The 16465-nt window shown below is 48.5% G+C and overlaps 1 protein-coding gene across 1 annotated transcript in view; it reads left to right on the plus strand.

Moving 5' to 3' along the window:
* The window catches only part of ITGA8 (integrin subunit alpha 8), a 244324-nt gene that overhangs the window by 101289 nt on the left and 126570 nt on the right, over positions 1-16465 (plus strand). Inside the window, exon 13 of the mRNA XM_073677424.1 lies at positions 11425-11616. Within this exon, the coding sequence (XP_073533525.1) occupies positions 11425-11616 (192 nt within the window). The remainder of the gene's footprint in view (positions 1-11424; positions 11617-16465) is intronic.

Below are 16465 nucleotides of genomic sequence, written 5' to 3' on the forward strand. Positions count from 1 at the left end.
TAAATGTGGAAAGACAAATGGAATTCCCTAACACATGTGAGTGAGTCCTAATAGATTTAGTAAAGGTGCCTCAAGCATATGAATGTTATTACACACTACAATGGACTCTTACATACACGCATCTTACAAAATACATATTATTCCAGATACGTAGACGCGCACACACACGCAGAAGCGCACACACACGCAGACGCGCACAAACACGCAGACGCGCACAAACTCATCAGTACATGAATACATCATCTGAACCACCATCAATTGTAATGTCAGGTCAGCCCCATATATCTTTGTATCACATAAACCTACAACTCCCAGTATGTAACTAACAATAGAGATACTGGGAGTTGTTATCAGTCATCATCAGACTGCGGACCATACAGGAACCACAGTACTGATGAGACACAGGCAGGATCACAAATGAACATTTACATCCAGGTATCTTACCTGAGACGTCTTCTCTGATTAGAGTCGTTCTCTCTCTTTTCGTCTCCATCTTGTCCAGACCCCTTGATGACTTTTCTCATCCACAGCTTTTCTCTGCAGACTTCCATCTTCTCCGGTCTTCTGCAGATCATCCCCACACGATGCCCTTAAAGATAGCAGAGTCATTATAATGCTCCTGAATAAAAATATCTACACTGAGCCCTGAATAAACCTAACTCTTACAATGCTCCCTGCACAAAACATGACATACACTGTATCCCTCTTATGGTACCTGCTCTCCACACTGTCCTCTCCTTACCATACTGGGCCCCCTCTTCACACTGTCCTCTCACACTGTGCCCCCCCTAAACTGCCCAGTCTCTATACTGTGCCCCTTCATCACACTCCCCCTCCTCAGCATACTGTTCCCTCCTTGCTGTGCCCTCACACTGTTCCCCCCATACTGCCGCATCTCTATACCTTCCCCCACACTACCTAGTCTCTGTGCTGTGTCACCTCACACTTTTCTCCCTCCATACTGTCTCCTCACACTATTCCCCACTCTCCATACTGTTTCCTCATACATCCCCATTCTGTTTCTGCACTCATTCCTACCCCTCCCCTAGTTCACCATACTGTTTCTTCACACATCTCCCCATTCTGTCTCCTAAAATTTCTCTCCCATCTCTCTCCAAATATAATAAATCTTCGGAAGAGCACACAGACATGCAGAAGCACGCTTACACACACAAAAGTGCACACAGACACATACTAAGGGCTCTTTCACACGTCAGTACATGCGGTGACCGTTTCCACACGTACCAGAGACACTGACACACGTAGACCCATTCACATGAATGCGTATGTGCACATGTCAGTGTGTTTCCACTTTCCACAGACCATGTGGTGTCCGTGGGCAAAACACGCTGGCATGTCTGTTTTTTACCTGCTGTCCAGACCGCAAAAAGTCCCGCACACTGATGACAGTTAGCACCCGGTGCTTGGGAAGAGCGCTGAGCGCTGCCCTCATCATAGATCCCTGCAGGCGCTGCGATCAGCACCACCATGGTCAATGATGAGAGTAATAGTCTATACAAGCTGTGTCCAACTGTAAAAATAATAAAATAAAAAAAACCTTATACTAACCTCTACTAAGTGTCACCCACTGTAATCCGTGCGAGCTCTCACGCCGAGGAGAATGTCTCCTGCAGCGAGTGGGCTCCGGAGCTGCGCTCAACAAGCGGTGCCCTGTCATTCACTAAGCGCAGCTCTGGAGCAAGCTCGCTGCAGAAGTCATTCTCCTCGGCGTGAGCGCTCGCACGGATTACAGCAGGTGACACTTAGGAGAGGTGAGTATAAGGATTTTTTTATTTTATTCTTATTTTTACAGTTGAACAAGGACACGGTGGGAGTAGACTACTACTCTCATCATTGACCCCGCTGCTGCTGATCACATCGCCTGCAGGGATCTATGATGAGGGCAGCGCTCAGCACCTGGCTCTTGGGAACAGCGCTAACTGTATACTGATTCCCAAGCGCCAGTATGTGTCACTTGGATGACACACAGGTGGACACGGATATTTCCAGTCCCGTAAATATCAGGACATGTGAAAGAGCCCTAATATACACACGCAGATACACATACTCACAGAAATGGGGACAAGTACACACACAGGCAAGCACACACAGAAATGCACAGACACACTCAGACAATCACACACAAAAATGCAGACACGCAGGGAAGCACACACACACGTATGTGTGAAGACACATAAACACACAGGCATACACAATGGACACACACAGGCATATACACACACACCGGCATATACACACACAGGCATATACACACACACATACAGGCATATATACACACACACACACACACAGGCATATACACACACAGGCATATAAACACACACACACACAGGAATATAAACACACACACAGGAATATAAACACACACACAGGAATATAAACACACACACAGGAATATAAACACACACAGGCATATACACACACACACAGAGACATACACACACAGGCATATACACACACAGGCATATGCACACTGTACACACACAGGCATATACACACACTGTACACACAGGCATATACACACACTGTACACACACAGGCATATACACACACTGTACACACAGGCATATACACACACTGTACACACACACACACATACACACTGTACACACACACACAGGCATATACACACACTGTACACACACACAGGTATATACACACTGTACACACACACACAGGCATATACACACACACAGGCATAAACACACACTGTACACACACAGGCATATACACACTGTACACACACAGGCATATACACACACTGTACACACAGGCATATACACACACTGTACACACAGGCATATACACACTGTACACACAGGCATATACACACACTGTACACACACACACAGGCATATACACACTGTACACACACAGGCATATACACACACTGTACACACACACACAGGCATATACACACACTGTACACACACAGGCATATACACACACTGTACACACACAGGCATATGCACACACTGTACACACAGGCATATACACACACTGTACACACAGGCATATACACACACTGTACACACACACACAGGCATATACACACACTGTACACACACAGGCATATACACACACTGTACACACAGGCATATACACACACTGTACACACAGGCATATACACACACTGTACACACACACACAGGCATATACACACACTGTACACACACAGGCATATACACACACTGTACACACAGGCATATACACACTGTACACACAGGCATATACACACACACACTGTACACACACACACTGTACACACACACAGGTATGTACACACACACACAGGCATATACACACACACAGGCGTATACACACACACAGGCATATACACACACTGTACACACACACAGGCATATACACACACACTGTACACACACACAGGCATATACACACACTGTACACACACACAGGCATATACACACACACTGTACACACACACAGGCATATACACACACACTGTACACACACAGGCATATACACACACTGTACATACACACACAGGCATATACACACACTGTACACACACAGGCATATACACACACTGTACACACACACATGCAGGCAGCATATACATAAAAATCCATACAAACACACAAATATTACAGTACCTTGGCTTGTCTCCAGCCCATACAGTGTACAGACACGCTCCTAATGTGGGAGACTGCAGTGCAGGGCGCGCTGTGACGTCACTTTTAGCAGACTTGCGGCCCTGTCTGCTGAGTGTGACGCTGCAGTGCAGCCCCTGCTCTCCTGCTCCCAGGCCCCTCCCGCTACTCTCCTGGGCATCGCGTCGGTGAAAGTGCGTGCGCGCGCCCTTAAAGGGCCCACGACCACTTTTTTTTTTTTTTAAATTCTTCAGTTCCCTCTGCATGGGGCCTGGGGCCCACCGGGAAATTTCCCGGCGCCCCGCCAGGCCAGACCGAGCCTGGATAGATAGATAGATAGATAGATAGATAGATAGAAAGAAGACTGAGAGGAGACTTAATAGCTGTCTACAAATATGTCAAGGGCTGTCACATTGTAGAAGGATCATCTTTATTCTCATTTGCACAGGGAAAGACTAGAAGCAACGGGATGAAACTAAATGGGAGGAGACACAGATTAGATATTAGAAAAAACTTTTTGACAGTTAGGGTGATTAATGAGTGGAACAGGCTGCCACGAGAGGTGGTAAGATCCCCTTCAATGGACGTCTTCAAACAGAGGCTGGACAGACATCTGTCTGAGATGATCTAGTGAATCCTGCTTTGAGCAGGGGGTTGGACCAGATGACCCAGGAGGTCCCTTCCAACTCTACCATTCTATGATTCTATGATTCTAGATAGATGATAGATAATAGATAGATAGATATGGGATAGATAGATAGATGATAAATATGGGACAGATAGATAGATGAGAGATAGATAGATAGATAGATATGGGATAGATAGATAGATAATAGATAGATAATAGATAGATAATAGATAGATATGGGATAGATAGATATATAGATAGATGATAGATAATAGATAGATAGATAGATATGGGATAGATAGATAGATGATAGATAGATAGATAGATAGATAATGATAGATAAATAGATAAATAGAGAGATAGATAGATATGTGACGCCCTCCCTGAGCGGTGGAGTACCCGGAGCCGGGCCTTGCAGATGTTGTGGGGATGCAGTCGTGGCCTAGACCCGTTCCGTGCCCAGGGCTGTCACATAAAAATAATGGGCTTCTTTTCGGATGAGTGGTATTTCGACTACGCCACCTGTGGTGTCTGGTGAGGGTCCACTGAGGCTGGTGATATAGGCAGCTAGGATGGGATGGCTCCCCACAGGCGGAGCAGGCCTCAGGGCAGTGTTTGGTGATGGTGGGTGCAGTGCTGCGTGGGAAATAACAGGCTGAAGCGGGGTGTGAAGTCATCCAGGGTTTTTACTCACATTCAGATGAACCTTAGCCGCAAAGCTTCCCTCTGCTACACACGGCATACTGCGGCCACCAGGAAGGGGGTCCAGCACTTCCCAGGTAGATCAGGAACACCTGTCAAGACCCCGTCAGTGTGTCCCTCTCCTTCTCCTTCTCCTGACTGTATGGAATGAACTTAGTGTAAGGCCGGGTCCCACTGGATAAACGCAGTGTAAGAGATAGAGGTGGCGTAAGCCGCTCCGTCCGTATCCCCCTGGGATCCACTAAGCCTCCGGGCTTTTCTGACTGAGACTTGAAGTAACAGAGTCAGATATCGGGGGCCGGTCACCCCTCTTGCAGCAGGAATCCCTCTGACTAGGCCAGAGTGAGGTATACAGGTGGCGACTCCGCTCCGTCCGTATCCCCCTAGGATCCTTTTGCCTGTGGAGCCTATCTCCTCTGCTCCCCTCCAGGCCTTCTTAGGTCAGGACCTTGACCGGGTAGAGGCAGTGGTTAACTCTGACCCGCTCTTCGTCTCAAGGCCAGAGAACGAGGACCGTGTATCTTCAGTCAGCTGCAGATTCTTGCTGGATTCTAGCAGAAGACCACAATCAAAGACGAAGATCACAATCAAAGACCTTGAACTAAAGATGGCTGAAGATTTTATATGAATCAATGAGTGTTTCCTAAAAGTGTGTGTAGCACCCTGAAGACTCGGCTGCTACAGGGGTATTGCACCTCGACCCAGAGGTCTGGTATTCCACTCCCGGGTAAGGATGGAGTGTGGGACTGAGCTCAGTAGGCTGCATGCACTACATACATACCATTTCCGGGGGACAGAACTACGGTACTCCCACCAAGTAAATGTGCAGGTACGACAGCGTCTGTCCCTGGCTGGAGTGGGAGGGGGGTGGAACATCCCAGTAGTGTAGGGGCAGATAGGGGGAGTACTCTGGGTAAAGCTAGGAGCTCATTGGGTGCTGGTCACCTGGGCTCACACATAGAGGGAGTATAAGAGGTGGGCACCATCTTTAGACAGGGTCCTGTTCAGAGGAGAGCCTGTGCAGAGAGGAGCTCAGCCAGGAGGGCTGACAGGGAGCTGTGGCTCCGGCTGGGCCCAGCTCCAGAGCCAAGCCTGCAGAGGAGAGAGGAGAAAGAAAGGCCCAGAGTGGAAGACCAGAGGGAACCCTAAGAACCCAGAATCAGACCAAAAAGGGTGAAGGGTTGGCGGACACGGGTACCGGAACCCGAACTGGTGGAGGCCACTTATCCTCAGCCAGGAACCGGAGGTCGTGGTCAAGATTTGCCACGACCCTCACCAAGTCCACCAGAAAGGCACACCAAGTATAGGGTCAGGGAACCCAGAGGAGGTTTGACCACCAAGAGACCCGAGGGAGCCGGCCAAAGGTGGATCCCTGGTGGGAACGGCCAGAGACAGAGAGAGAGAAGGGAGCTCAGGACCACGCTCCGGAACTGCCTGGGGGTTAGCCGAGTCCAGGACCTGGTGGACGCAGCACGGCTCGGGTGGTCACTCAAGGCCAGAGTGACTGAGAGAACACCCGTGAGTAAAAAACCCTGAAACTGCATCTCCTGACTCTGACTCTTCTTACTGCACCGTCACAACCCCCATCATCTTCACCTGCTGCCCTGAGGCCATACCCCTCCCGTTGGGGGTTATAACATCATCGCTGCACCCATACCACCGGCCTCAGCGGACTGTTCTGCAGCGGCGGCTGCAAAGCCGCACTCAACGGGTGGCGTAGTCGACATCCAAGTTAACATCTACTGCCATAGACTGCCACTTAGTTTGACACCCTGGGCACGGACCGGGTCACCGCCACGAGACTACAACCCTCAACAGATCCGGCTCCGGGTAAGCTCCCGCGTGCGCAACGCAGCGCGACACAGGCCCAGGGGCGGGTCAACTTTGGCGTAGTCGGCAGGATAACGTGCCCGCAACCACCGGGTACTGCGTGCCTGAAGAAAAGTTCATATTTACAGTAAAAAGAAGTCTCCCGCCAATTCCGGAGGGTCCCCGCCATCGGACGCCATCTCGGATCGTTTCCCGCCGTTTGCCCGCCATCTGCAGTCTTTTCCCGCCATCCACAGAGTTTCCCGCCATTGGGAAGCGGTTCCCGCCATCTGAGAAGATTTCCCGCCCTGGCAGAGCGGACGCCATTATGGGCGTGCCAGAGGGTGGCAAGAGGCCACCTCCCATCGTGGGCCAGGACCAAGAATGGCGCCAAAAACGAAGACCGCCCCCACCAGCAGAGACTGTGAGAATGGAAATGTCGATCAACGTGGGAGGGCTGCCCCTGGAACTGACTGTCACTAAGTTGCCCCAGGACCGCCCTCAATGGGGGTGGATACAGAACAAAACAGAGAAGATGGGTGCAGCCTGGAGGAGTCTGGAGAAGCCGTACCCGGCGATGGAGGGAGAGTCAGGCAGCACCGACCCTGTGGTCAGGAGCCTGTTGCAAGCTACCACTCCACAAGACCTGGTGGAGATCCTGGCACAGCTCCCCCGAGACCGGGAGCGTGCACAGACCGCGCTGGAGGGCCTCGCACGGAGGATGGCCCAGGTGCAGCGAGAAACGCTGACGGAGTGGAGCAGGGAGATGGCCCAGCAGGCTGGAACCCGCCAGCGAAGCACACCACCCGCAACGAGGAGCACGCCTGCCCCTGAAGAGGATGCAGAAGGGACGGAGGCCGGAGACGACGCCGCAGAGGGAGCTGAAGAGACGGAGGCAAGTAAAGGGGACGTCACTACCCCAAGCCTGGCCACCGTAAGCCTACCCCCGCTCCCCATCGCAGAGCCCGAAATCCCACCGATCATGCCCGTTGCCGCACCGCTACCGCTCCAGACTAGGCCTCAAGCAGGAGTCGCGGCCACGCCTCTTGTGACGTCACGCGCCTCAACCCTGAGCGCGGCCAAGCAGGAGACGCCACCGGCCTGGTCGCAGGGCCGAGTACCCCCGAGCGCCGCAGTACCAACAGCGCCCTCTACCGAGCCACCGGCCTGGTCGCAAAGTCAAGTACACCCGGGCGCCGCCGTCTTCACGGTGCCCTTCACCTTCAGGGTGTCCCAGGCCTGGTCGCAAGGCCTGGTGAACCCGGGCGCCGCTACCACCACCGCGCCCTCAACCTCCACAGTGCCGCACCTGGGTGAGGACTTGTTAGCCCAGCATATTTGCCCGGATGGGCAGCCCTTTGAGTGGTCACCGGAGTACTACCATCCCCGACTCCGGAAAGAAAGACCCCTGGATGAGCCCCTGATCCCGGCTCCGGCGCCCGCCAAGATCACCCCACTCTCGTTGGAGGAAGCGCAGTTTGCGTGGGACCCCACTGGAGGAGACCTCATCGGGTTCACTCAAGAGACCCGGGCGGCCGCAGCCCAGCGAGCAGAGTGCTGCCGGCAGCAATTAGAGGTTTTCGACCGGGAACGACGAGAGAGGCGGGTCCGCGAGGAGCGGCTGCAAGTGCAAAGTGCAGAACAGAAGAGCCGGACCCGACGGAACCCCCGTGCAGCCCACGGTCCCCGTGCCACCGGGACTGTAATTAAATTCCAACTGCAGCATGGTTGGGGCTTCATCCGGGATCACCGCACCCCCGGCGACGTCTTCGTGACCCGCAGGGATGTCGAGTCCCACCTGCCGGAGGGACACAGAGGTCGTGACCTATACCTGGGTGATGAGGTCACCTTTACCCGGCACCAATGTGCCAAAGGACCCTATGCCCTTCATGTACACCGGTTGACGGAGGAAGAGCTGAGGTGTCAGGAGGAGCAAGAGGACCCGGACGGGTCTAAAGAATACAGGGAGGAAGCATCAGGAGGACGCCGTTATTAGAGTATGGTAAAAAAAAAAAAAAAAAGAACTGTACATAGTTATCCGTAAGGGTATAAGAACTGCTGCTAATTTAAATATGTTCCCCGTTGGGACAAGTGTGAACTTAAACCCGTGTGTCCCCTATCCCTTAACAGGCTGAGGACTGTGAACAGCCATTCCTTTTCCCCACTGGCCGAGGACTGAGAGCGGCCACCTCCCCTTGTATATAGTTGCGCTTTCTAAGGCGCCCCCTACTGGTTTTATAGGAAACTGTTGTTCTTGAACTGACTGTTGCACTTCTACCTGGTCACAAGCGCACAGTGGCCAGTAACTCAAAGAACATTATTATGAAAGAGTTTTATATGAAAGAAAAAGTTTATCTTGTTTAAATCTGATAATGTTTAATGTTTGATATGTTCTTGTATGTTTTGAAAAAAAAAAAAATTGTATGTTTTTGGATATTTTATTCTTTTACAGCCCGAGGACGTGCTGTGATTTGCCAGGGGGGAATGTAGCACCCTGAGGACTCGGCTGCTACAGGGGTATTGCACCTCGACCCAGAGGTGTGGTATTCCACTCCCGGGTAAGGATGGAGTGTGGGACTGAGCTCAGTAGGCTGCATGCACTACATACATACCATTTCCGGGGGACAGAACTACGGTACTCCCACCAAGTAAATGTGCAGGTACGACAGCGTCTGTCCCTGGCTGGAGTGGGAGGGGGGTGGAACATCCCAGTAGTGTAGGGGCAGATAGGGGGAGTACTCTGGGTAAAGCTAGGAGCTCATTGGGTGCTGGTCACCTGGGCTCACACATAGAGGGAGTATAAGAGGTGGGCACCATCTTTAGACAGGGTCCTGTTCAGAGGAGAGCCTGTGCAGAGAGGAGCTCAGCCAGGAGGGCTGACAGGGAGCTGTGGCTCCGGCTGGGCCCAGCTCCAGAGCCAAGCCTGCAGAGGAGAGAGGAGAAAGAAAGGCCCAGAGTGGAAGACCAGAGGGAACCCTAAGAACCCAGAATCAGACCAAAAAGGGTGAAGGGTTGGCGGACACGGGTACCGGAACCCGAACTGGTGGAGGCCACTTATCCTCAGCCAGGAACCGGAGGTCGTGGTCAAGATTTGCCACGACCCTCACCAAGTCCACCAGAAAGGCACACCAAGTATAGGGTCAGGGAACCCAGAGGAGGTTTGACCACCAAGAGACCCGAGGGAGCCGGCCAAAGGTGGATCCCTGGTGGGAACGGCCAGAGACAGAGAGAGAGAAGGGAGCTCAGGACCACGCTCCGGAACTGCCTGGGGGTTAGCCGAGTCCAGGACCTGGTGGACGCAGCACGGCTCGGGTGGTCACTCAAGGCCAGAGTGACTGAGAGAACACCCGTGAGTAAAAAACCCTGAAACTGCATCACCTGACTCTGACTCTTCTTACTGCACCGTCACAACCCCCATCATCTTCACCTGCTGCCCTGAGGCCATACCCCTCCCGTTGGGGGTTATAACATCATCGCTGCACCCATACCACCGGCCTCAGCGGACTGTTCTGCAGCGGCGGCTGCAAAGCCGCACTCAACGGGTGGCGTAGTCGACATCCAAGTTAACATCTACTGCCATAGACTGCCACTTAGTTTGACACCCTGGGCACGGACCGGGTCACCGCCACGAGACTACAACCCTCAACAGATCCGGCTCCGGGTAAGCTCCCGCGTGCGCAACGCAGTGCGACACAGGCCCAGGGGCGCGTCATGTGTCCTCCACCCTCACCCACTACATGGTTCCCCCTATCTTTGGTTCCCCCCATCTCCTCTATCCCGGGCCGGGGCAGCACCCTGGTGTATTTAGGCCCCCTACAGGACAGGAGTGGTGTAGTGTTGAGTGGTAAAGTAGGGTCCCGAGAAATGCTCCATCCTTACCTGGAAGAGGAGATACCACACCTCTTACTGAGGTGCAGTACCCCTGTGGCGACTGAACCCTCAGGGGCGCCACAGATAGATAGATGGATAGATAGATAGATAGATAGATAGATAGATAGATAGATAGATAGATAGATATTGGATAGGAGATAGATATTAGGATAGATGGATATATAGATAATAGATAGGAGATAGATATTGGATAAATAGATATTGGCTAGATAGATATTGGACAGATAGATATTGGATAGATATATGGATAAATAGCTTGATTGATAGATAGATTGATAGATAGATAGATAGATAGATATTGGATAGATAAATGGATAGATGGATTGATGGATAGATGGATAATAGGTAGAAGGATAGATAGATAGATAGATAGATATGGGATAGATAGATAGATAGATGATAGATAGATAGATATATAGATAGATATGGGATAGATAGATAGATGATAGATAGATAGATAGATTATCTCTAAACAAATGTTTGACCCTTCATTATGAACGTTTTCGTATATTCTCAAACATGATCTATTCAATTGCGATATTGTACTATTCGTTACATTAGTATCTGTAATTTGAATTTGCACTATACATTCAATAGTGATAATAGGTGATAGGAAAATGGGTAATATATGTTGTTTTCACCCCCAAGTGCTTAGGGAATTTAGGGGACATTTTGTGCCGATTTTATAAATCTAGAGCAGTCTTCAAAATAAATGATCGATAGATTTCATCTTATTACTGTGTCACCTTCATTTTGCAGATGTTGCCATCGGATCGCCATTTGCAGGGGAAGACAGAAAGGGAAAAGTGTTTATTTATAATGGGAATAAAAACGGGTTAAATGACAAGCCATCTCAAGTCTTGGAAGGATCCTGGGCCTCAGCACCGCAGCCGGCAGGATTTGGCTTCACCTTGAGAGGGGATTCAGACATAGACAAAAATGATTATCCAGGTATGTGCATATTTATTTTGTATGAATTCTGCTGGGGACGGTAATTCCATCCCTGCATTGTCTGCAAAGATCATTTCCAGAATGAAGGGACTCATCGCGGTTTCTTATTCTTAGACTCTGCTATTTTAATTCAGCCAGGATAAAGAAAAGTGAGGATGTTTTAGTACCAGGCGCTACAAAATGTATGGACCTGTGCCTGGTAAACAATGAATGAAGAGCCGCTGTCCGCACAGTCAGCAGATAGTTGAAATTGGATGGGCATAGATTTCCTCCAATCTGATATTACTTAACTATTCTGTGGATAGATCAATATTAAACTGGCTCTGCCACCTGAATTCACTGTGCAAACTGCATACATTATTAAATTAGACCTAATAATACTGGTTACTTACTGTGATAATCAATGTTAGAATGGCTGCAGAATCCTAACTGAAAAATGTAAACTCAATCTCTGCCCACCTGGGATGATTGGCAGCTCCTCAGTGTGCTTCCTCCCAGCTGCTGAATCTCCACCCTTCTACTCTGATTGATGGCTAGTCAGTGTCCCTCTTCCCAATTGCTGCTGAATCTCCATATATCTAGCTTGATTGACTTAATCTCTCCCCACTTAACCTAATTGATAGCTCCTCAGTGTCCCTTCTCCCTGCTGCTGAATCTCTGCCGACCTAGCCTAATTTATAGATCCTTAGTGTCCCTCCTCCCTGCTGCTGAATCTCTTCCCACCTGGCCTAATTGATAGCTCCTCAGTGCCCCTCCTCTCTGCTGCTGAATCTCTGCCCACCTAGCCTAATTGACAGCTCTTTAGCGTCCCTCCTCTCTGCTGCTGAATCTCTGCCCACCTAGCCTAATTTATAGCTCCTCAGTGCCCCTCCTCCCTGCTGCTGAATCTGTTCCCACCTAGCCTAATTAGTAGCTCTTCAGTGTCCCTCCTCCCAGCTGCTGAATCTCCACCCGTCTACCCTGATTGATGGCTACCCAGTGTCCCTCCTCCCAACTGCTGCTGAATCTCCAGCTATGTAGCTTGATTGTGTCCCTCTTCACTGCTGTTTAATCTCTGCCCGCCTAATCTATTTGACAATCCCCCATGTCCCTCCTCCGGGCTTCTGAATCTCCATCCACCTTGCTTGGTCACCAGTCCCTCAGTGCCCCTCATCCCTGCTGCTCCTGAATCATCATTCACCTGTCCTGATTGATAGCTCCTCAGGGCCCCTCTTCCCTGCTACTGCTGAATCTCACACTGCTCAAGAGTGGCGCTATTGCCAATGCTTCTTGTAATGAAGAAATTGGGGCGATCTGATGAGAATCCACTCTGTACATACAGATTATTGACCCTCAGCTTCTTCTCTGTAGAATCACTCATTGTTCAGCCTTCAGATACTATTTCATGCTGTTAATGTCTTTAACATTTATATTTGGGTGTTGAAACCTGAGCAGGAATTATGAACCCTATTCACGAACGTCCCTTCTCTTTTACATCGTCGCTGTTGTGTTTAAAATGTGAAAATCGATCATTTCCTCTCTTGGATCGTGGGATCTGGTCGGTGAGTGATGTCTCTATTTGTGCCGAGCCTGTGTGGTGACCGGGCTGGAAGCGGCATTATTGGCTATGACATTTTCTTAATGTCTGCAGGGATTCAGGATCTGGGATTTACAGTTCTAGTATTTATGGTGGATATAAAAAGTCTACACACCCCTGTTAAAACAGACAGGTTTTTACCATGTAAAATTTCCAAACTTTTTCCACCTTTAAAAAAAACCTTTTTGGGTGGAAAAAAAAAATAAAGAACTAAAATAATGTCTTTGCATACATATGCACACCCTTAAACTAATACTGTGTTGAAGGACCCTTTGAATTTATGGCAGCATTCAGTCTTTTAGGGTTGGAGTCTATCAGCATCTACAATTGTCAGTCTTTGCCCCCTCTTCCTTGTACTAGATCCACATCTGTCACATTGCAATGGCATCTCCTGTGTACAGCGCCCTCTTCAGGTCACCCACAAAATTTCCATTGTATTCAGGTCTAAGCTCTGGCAGGGCCATTCCAAAACTCTGATCTTCTTCTAGCGAAGTCATTGTTTTGTTGATTAGGAGGTATGCTTAGGGTCGTCGTTGTGCTGAAAGGTGAAATTCCTCTTCATATTCAGTTTTTTAGCCGAGGCCTAAAAGTTTTAATGCAACATTGACTGATTCATAATTGAACTGTTCATAATTCACACCACCTTGACTAAAGCCCCAGTTCTATCTTCTTAAAAGCATAATTCTACCTCCACCATTCTTCATTGTGGGTATGGTGTTCTTTCGGTGATGTACAGTGTTAACATTTATTCAAACACACCTTTTGGAATTGTGGCCTCATCAGACCATAACACGTTTCTCCAAATGCTTTTGGCAAACTTGACATAGATTTATGGCAAACATAACTGTGCTTGGATGTTTTTCTTTGTAAGAAAAGGTTTCCATCTTGCCACCCTACCCCACAGACCAGACATAAGTGGCATAAGGAGATTGTTTTCACTCACAGTACACAATCACTACTTGGCAGAAATTCCTGAAGCTCCTTTAATGTTTCTCTAAGTCTCTTTGCAGCATCCCGGACCAATTTTCTTCTTGTCTTTTTATCAATTTTTGAGGGACATCCAGTTTTAGATAATGTCACTGTTGTGCCAAATATAAGCCACTTCTAGATGATGTTTTCACAGTGCTTCGTGGTATTTCTAATGCCTTGGAAAAAAAATGTGTACACTTTTCCTGACTGATAACTTCCATCAATTAAATCCCTTTGCTGTGTTGTCAGCTGTTTAAGGACAATGGCATTTGCTGTAAAATGTAACAAAAAAAACATCAGGAAAATTCTCCTTGAACAGGTAAACTTTATATGGGGTTCATCAGAATCACTGTAAATGATGGCGGCCGCGCACTGAATACTATGTAACATGAGTTTAAATATGCTAATTCTGAACACAACTACATCCCCAATTAAAAGTGGGTTTTCACACTTGTACAACTACATTATTTTAGTTTTGTTATTTTTATTTCCTCCCTCAAAAGGATTTTGGTTTGTTTCTCAATGGATTTGTACAGATTTTGAGCAACATTAAAATGGAAAAAGTTCTGAAATGAATTTTAACAGGGGTGTGTAGACTTTTTATATCCACTGTGTTATCTTACCCTGAACCAGGGATAAAGGCCATTGACAGAGCCCTAAAGGATTATTCCCATCATTAAAGGGGTTGTTCAATGAAAACAAGTTATCATCTATTCAGTAGTCAACTATCCACAGGATAGGTGATAACTTATTGATCTGTGGGGGTCCGACCACTATAACCTGGACCAATCAGCAGAACAGGGAACTTTTATCTTTGTAATAGAATGATGTGGATGGTCTGACGCCCGACCGCCGCTCCATTCATTTTCTATGGGGTGCAGTTCTCGGCTGCTTCTCCATACCAATGGGGCATATCAGAACCCTGTGCCTGAAATTGATCGGTGTCCAACCAGTAACATCCGGTAAAAACACCACTGATCCACAAATTCATTTGCATAGGTGATAAATGATGGAAATAACCCTTTAAAGGTGAATCTGTCAGCAGATCTTTGCTATGTAATCTGAGAACAGCATGATATAGGGGCAGAGACCCTGATTTCTGCGATGTGTCACTTACTGAGCTGTGTGTTGCTGTTTCATTAAAATCAGTGTTTTATCAGCAGGAGATTATCACTACAGGACTAAATGTCTTATGTCATGTAGTCGTCCTGCTCTGTGTAACAATGCCCCTACTGAGTAGCAGCTTTTTGCCTATGCACAGTATACACAGAAAAGCTGTCAATCAGTGGTGTGGGGGCGGGGTTATACAGGGCTCAACATTCCGAGCTCTTCTAGATCTGCAGCCGAGAAAACTGTGATTATATCAGAATCACAGCAAGCAGACCCAGCATGTGACACATCGCTGAAATCAGGGTGTCTGTCCCTACATTGTGCTGCTCTCAGATTATATAGCAAAAACATGCTGACAGATTCCCTTTAAATGGGTTGTCTAAAGGATGAAAGATATTTTTGAAAGGGCTCTGAGGTAGGTCTCCACTGCAGCCACTGATTGTGCTACACATTTTTTAATCCCTTGGATAGCCCCTTTGTTTTATTAGTAGGATACTGTCTCTTTAAAGTTGTTAAAGGGGTTGTCCAATACTCGGACAACCCCTTCTTAATCACTATGTTGCCACAAGTAAAATAACAACACTTATATTCACCGATAGTGTCAGCGTAGTTCCAGCACTGTTGGCACTGGCTTTCCCGGGGCTCTCCTGACATTGTTATGTCACGCAATCCCTGCAGCCAATCAGCAGTGGCTTCACGCTCCCCGATTTCGGACAAAATCTGACATCGGGAGGAAGTGAGAGAGGAGCCGCAGCTCTCACTTCCTCCAGTTGTCAATTACGTTGGTTGTCAATTCACTGATGACGCTTCATTTCAGGGGGGGGCAGAGGCTATGGCAGTGGACCGCAGCCTCTGCCCCCTGATGACTCGTTTAACTATCCCAGCATGCACTGGGATTCTCAAGTGAAGCGTCATCACAAAGGAAGTTTTATGAAAATTTCAGCAAGTGACAAAGCACTGGAATTGTCACTCTGTCACTACTTTAAGGAGAATCTGTCACCAGATTTTTTCTATGTTATCTGAGAGCAGAATGGTGTAGGGGCAGAGACACTGATTTCAGAGATGTGTCACTTGCTGGTCTGATGCAGTTTTTTCAAAATCACTGTTTTCTCTGCTGCAGATGTAGGAGTGGTCAGAATGCTGAGCCCTATATAGCCCCGCCCACACTACTGATTTTGAGATTACTGTGCATAG

The sequence above is a fragment of the Phyllobates terribilis genome, unplaced genomic scaffold (genome assembly GCF_046119375.1).
Source record: "Phyllobates terribilis strain yellow unplaced genomic scaffold, ASM4611937v1 Scaffold_4__5_contigs__length_816908805, whole genome shotgun sequence".
Classification (NCBI taxonomy): domain Eukaryota; kingdom Metazoa; phylum Chordata; class Amphibia; order Anura; family Dendrobatidae; genus Phyllobates; species Phyllobates terribilis.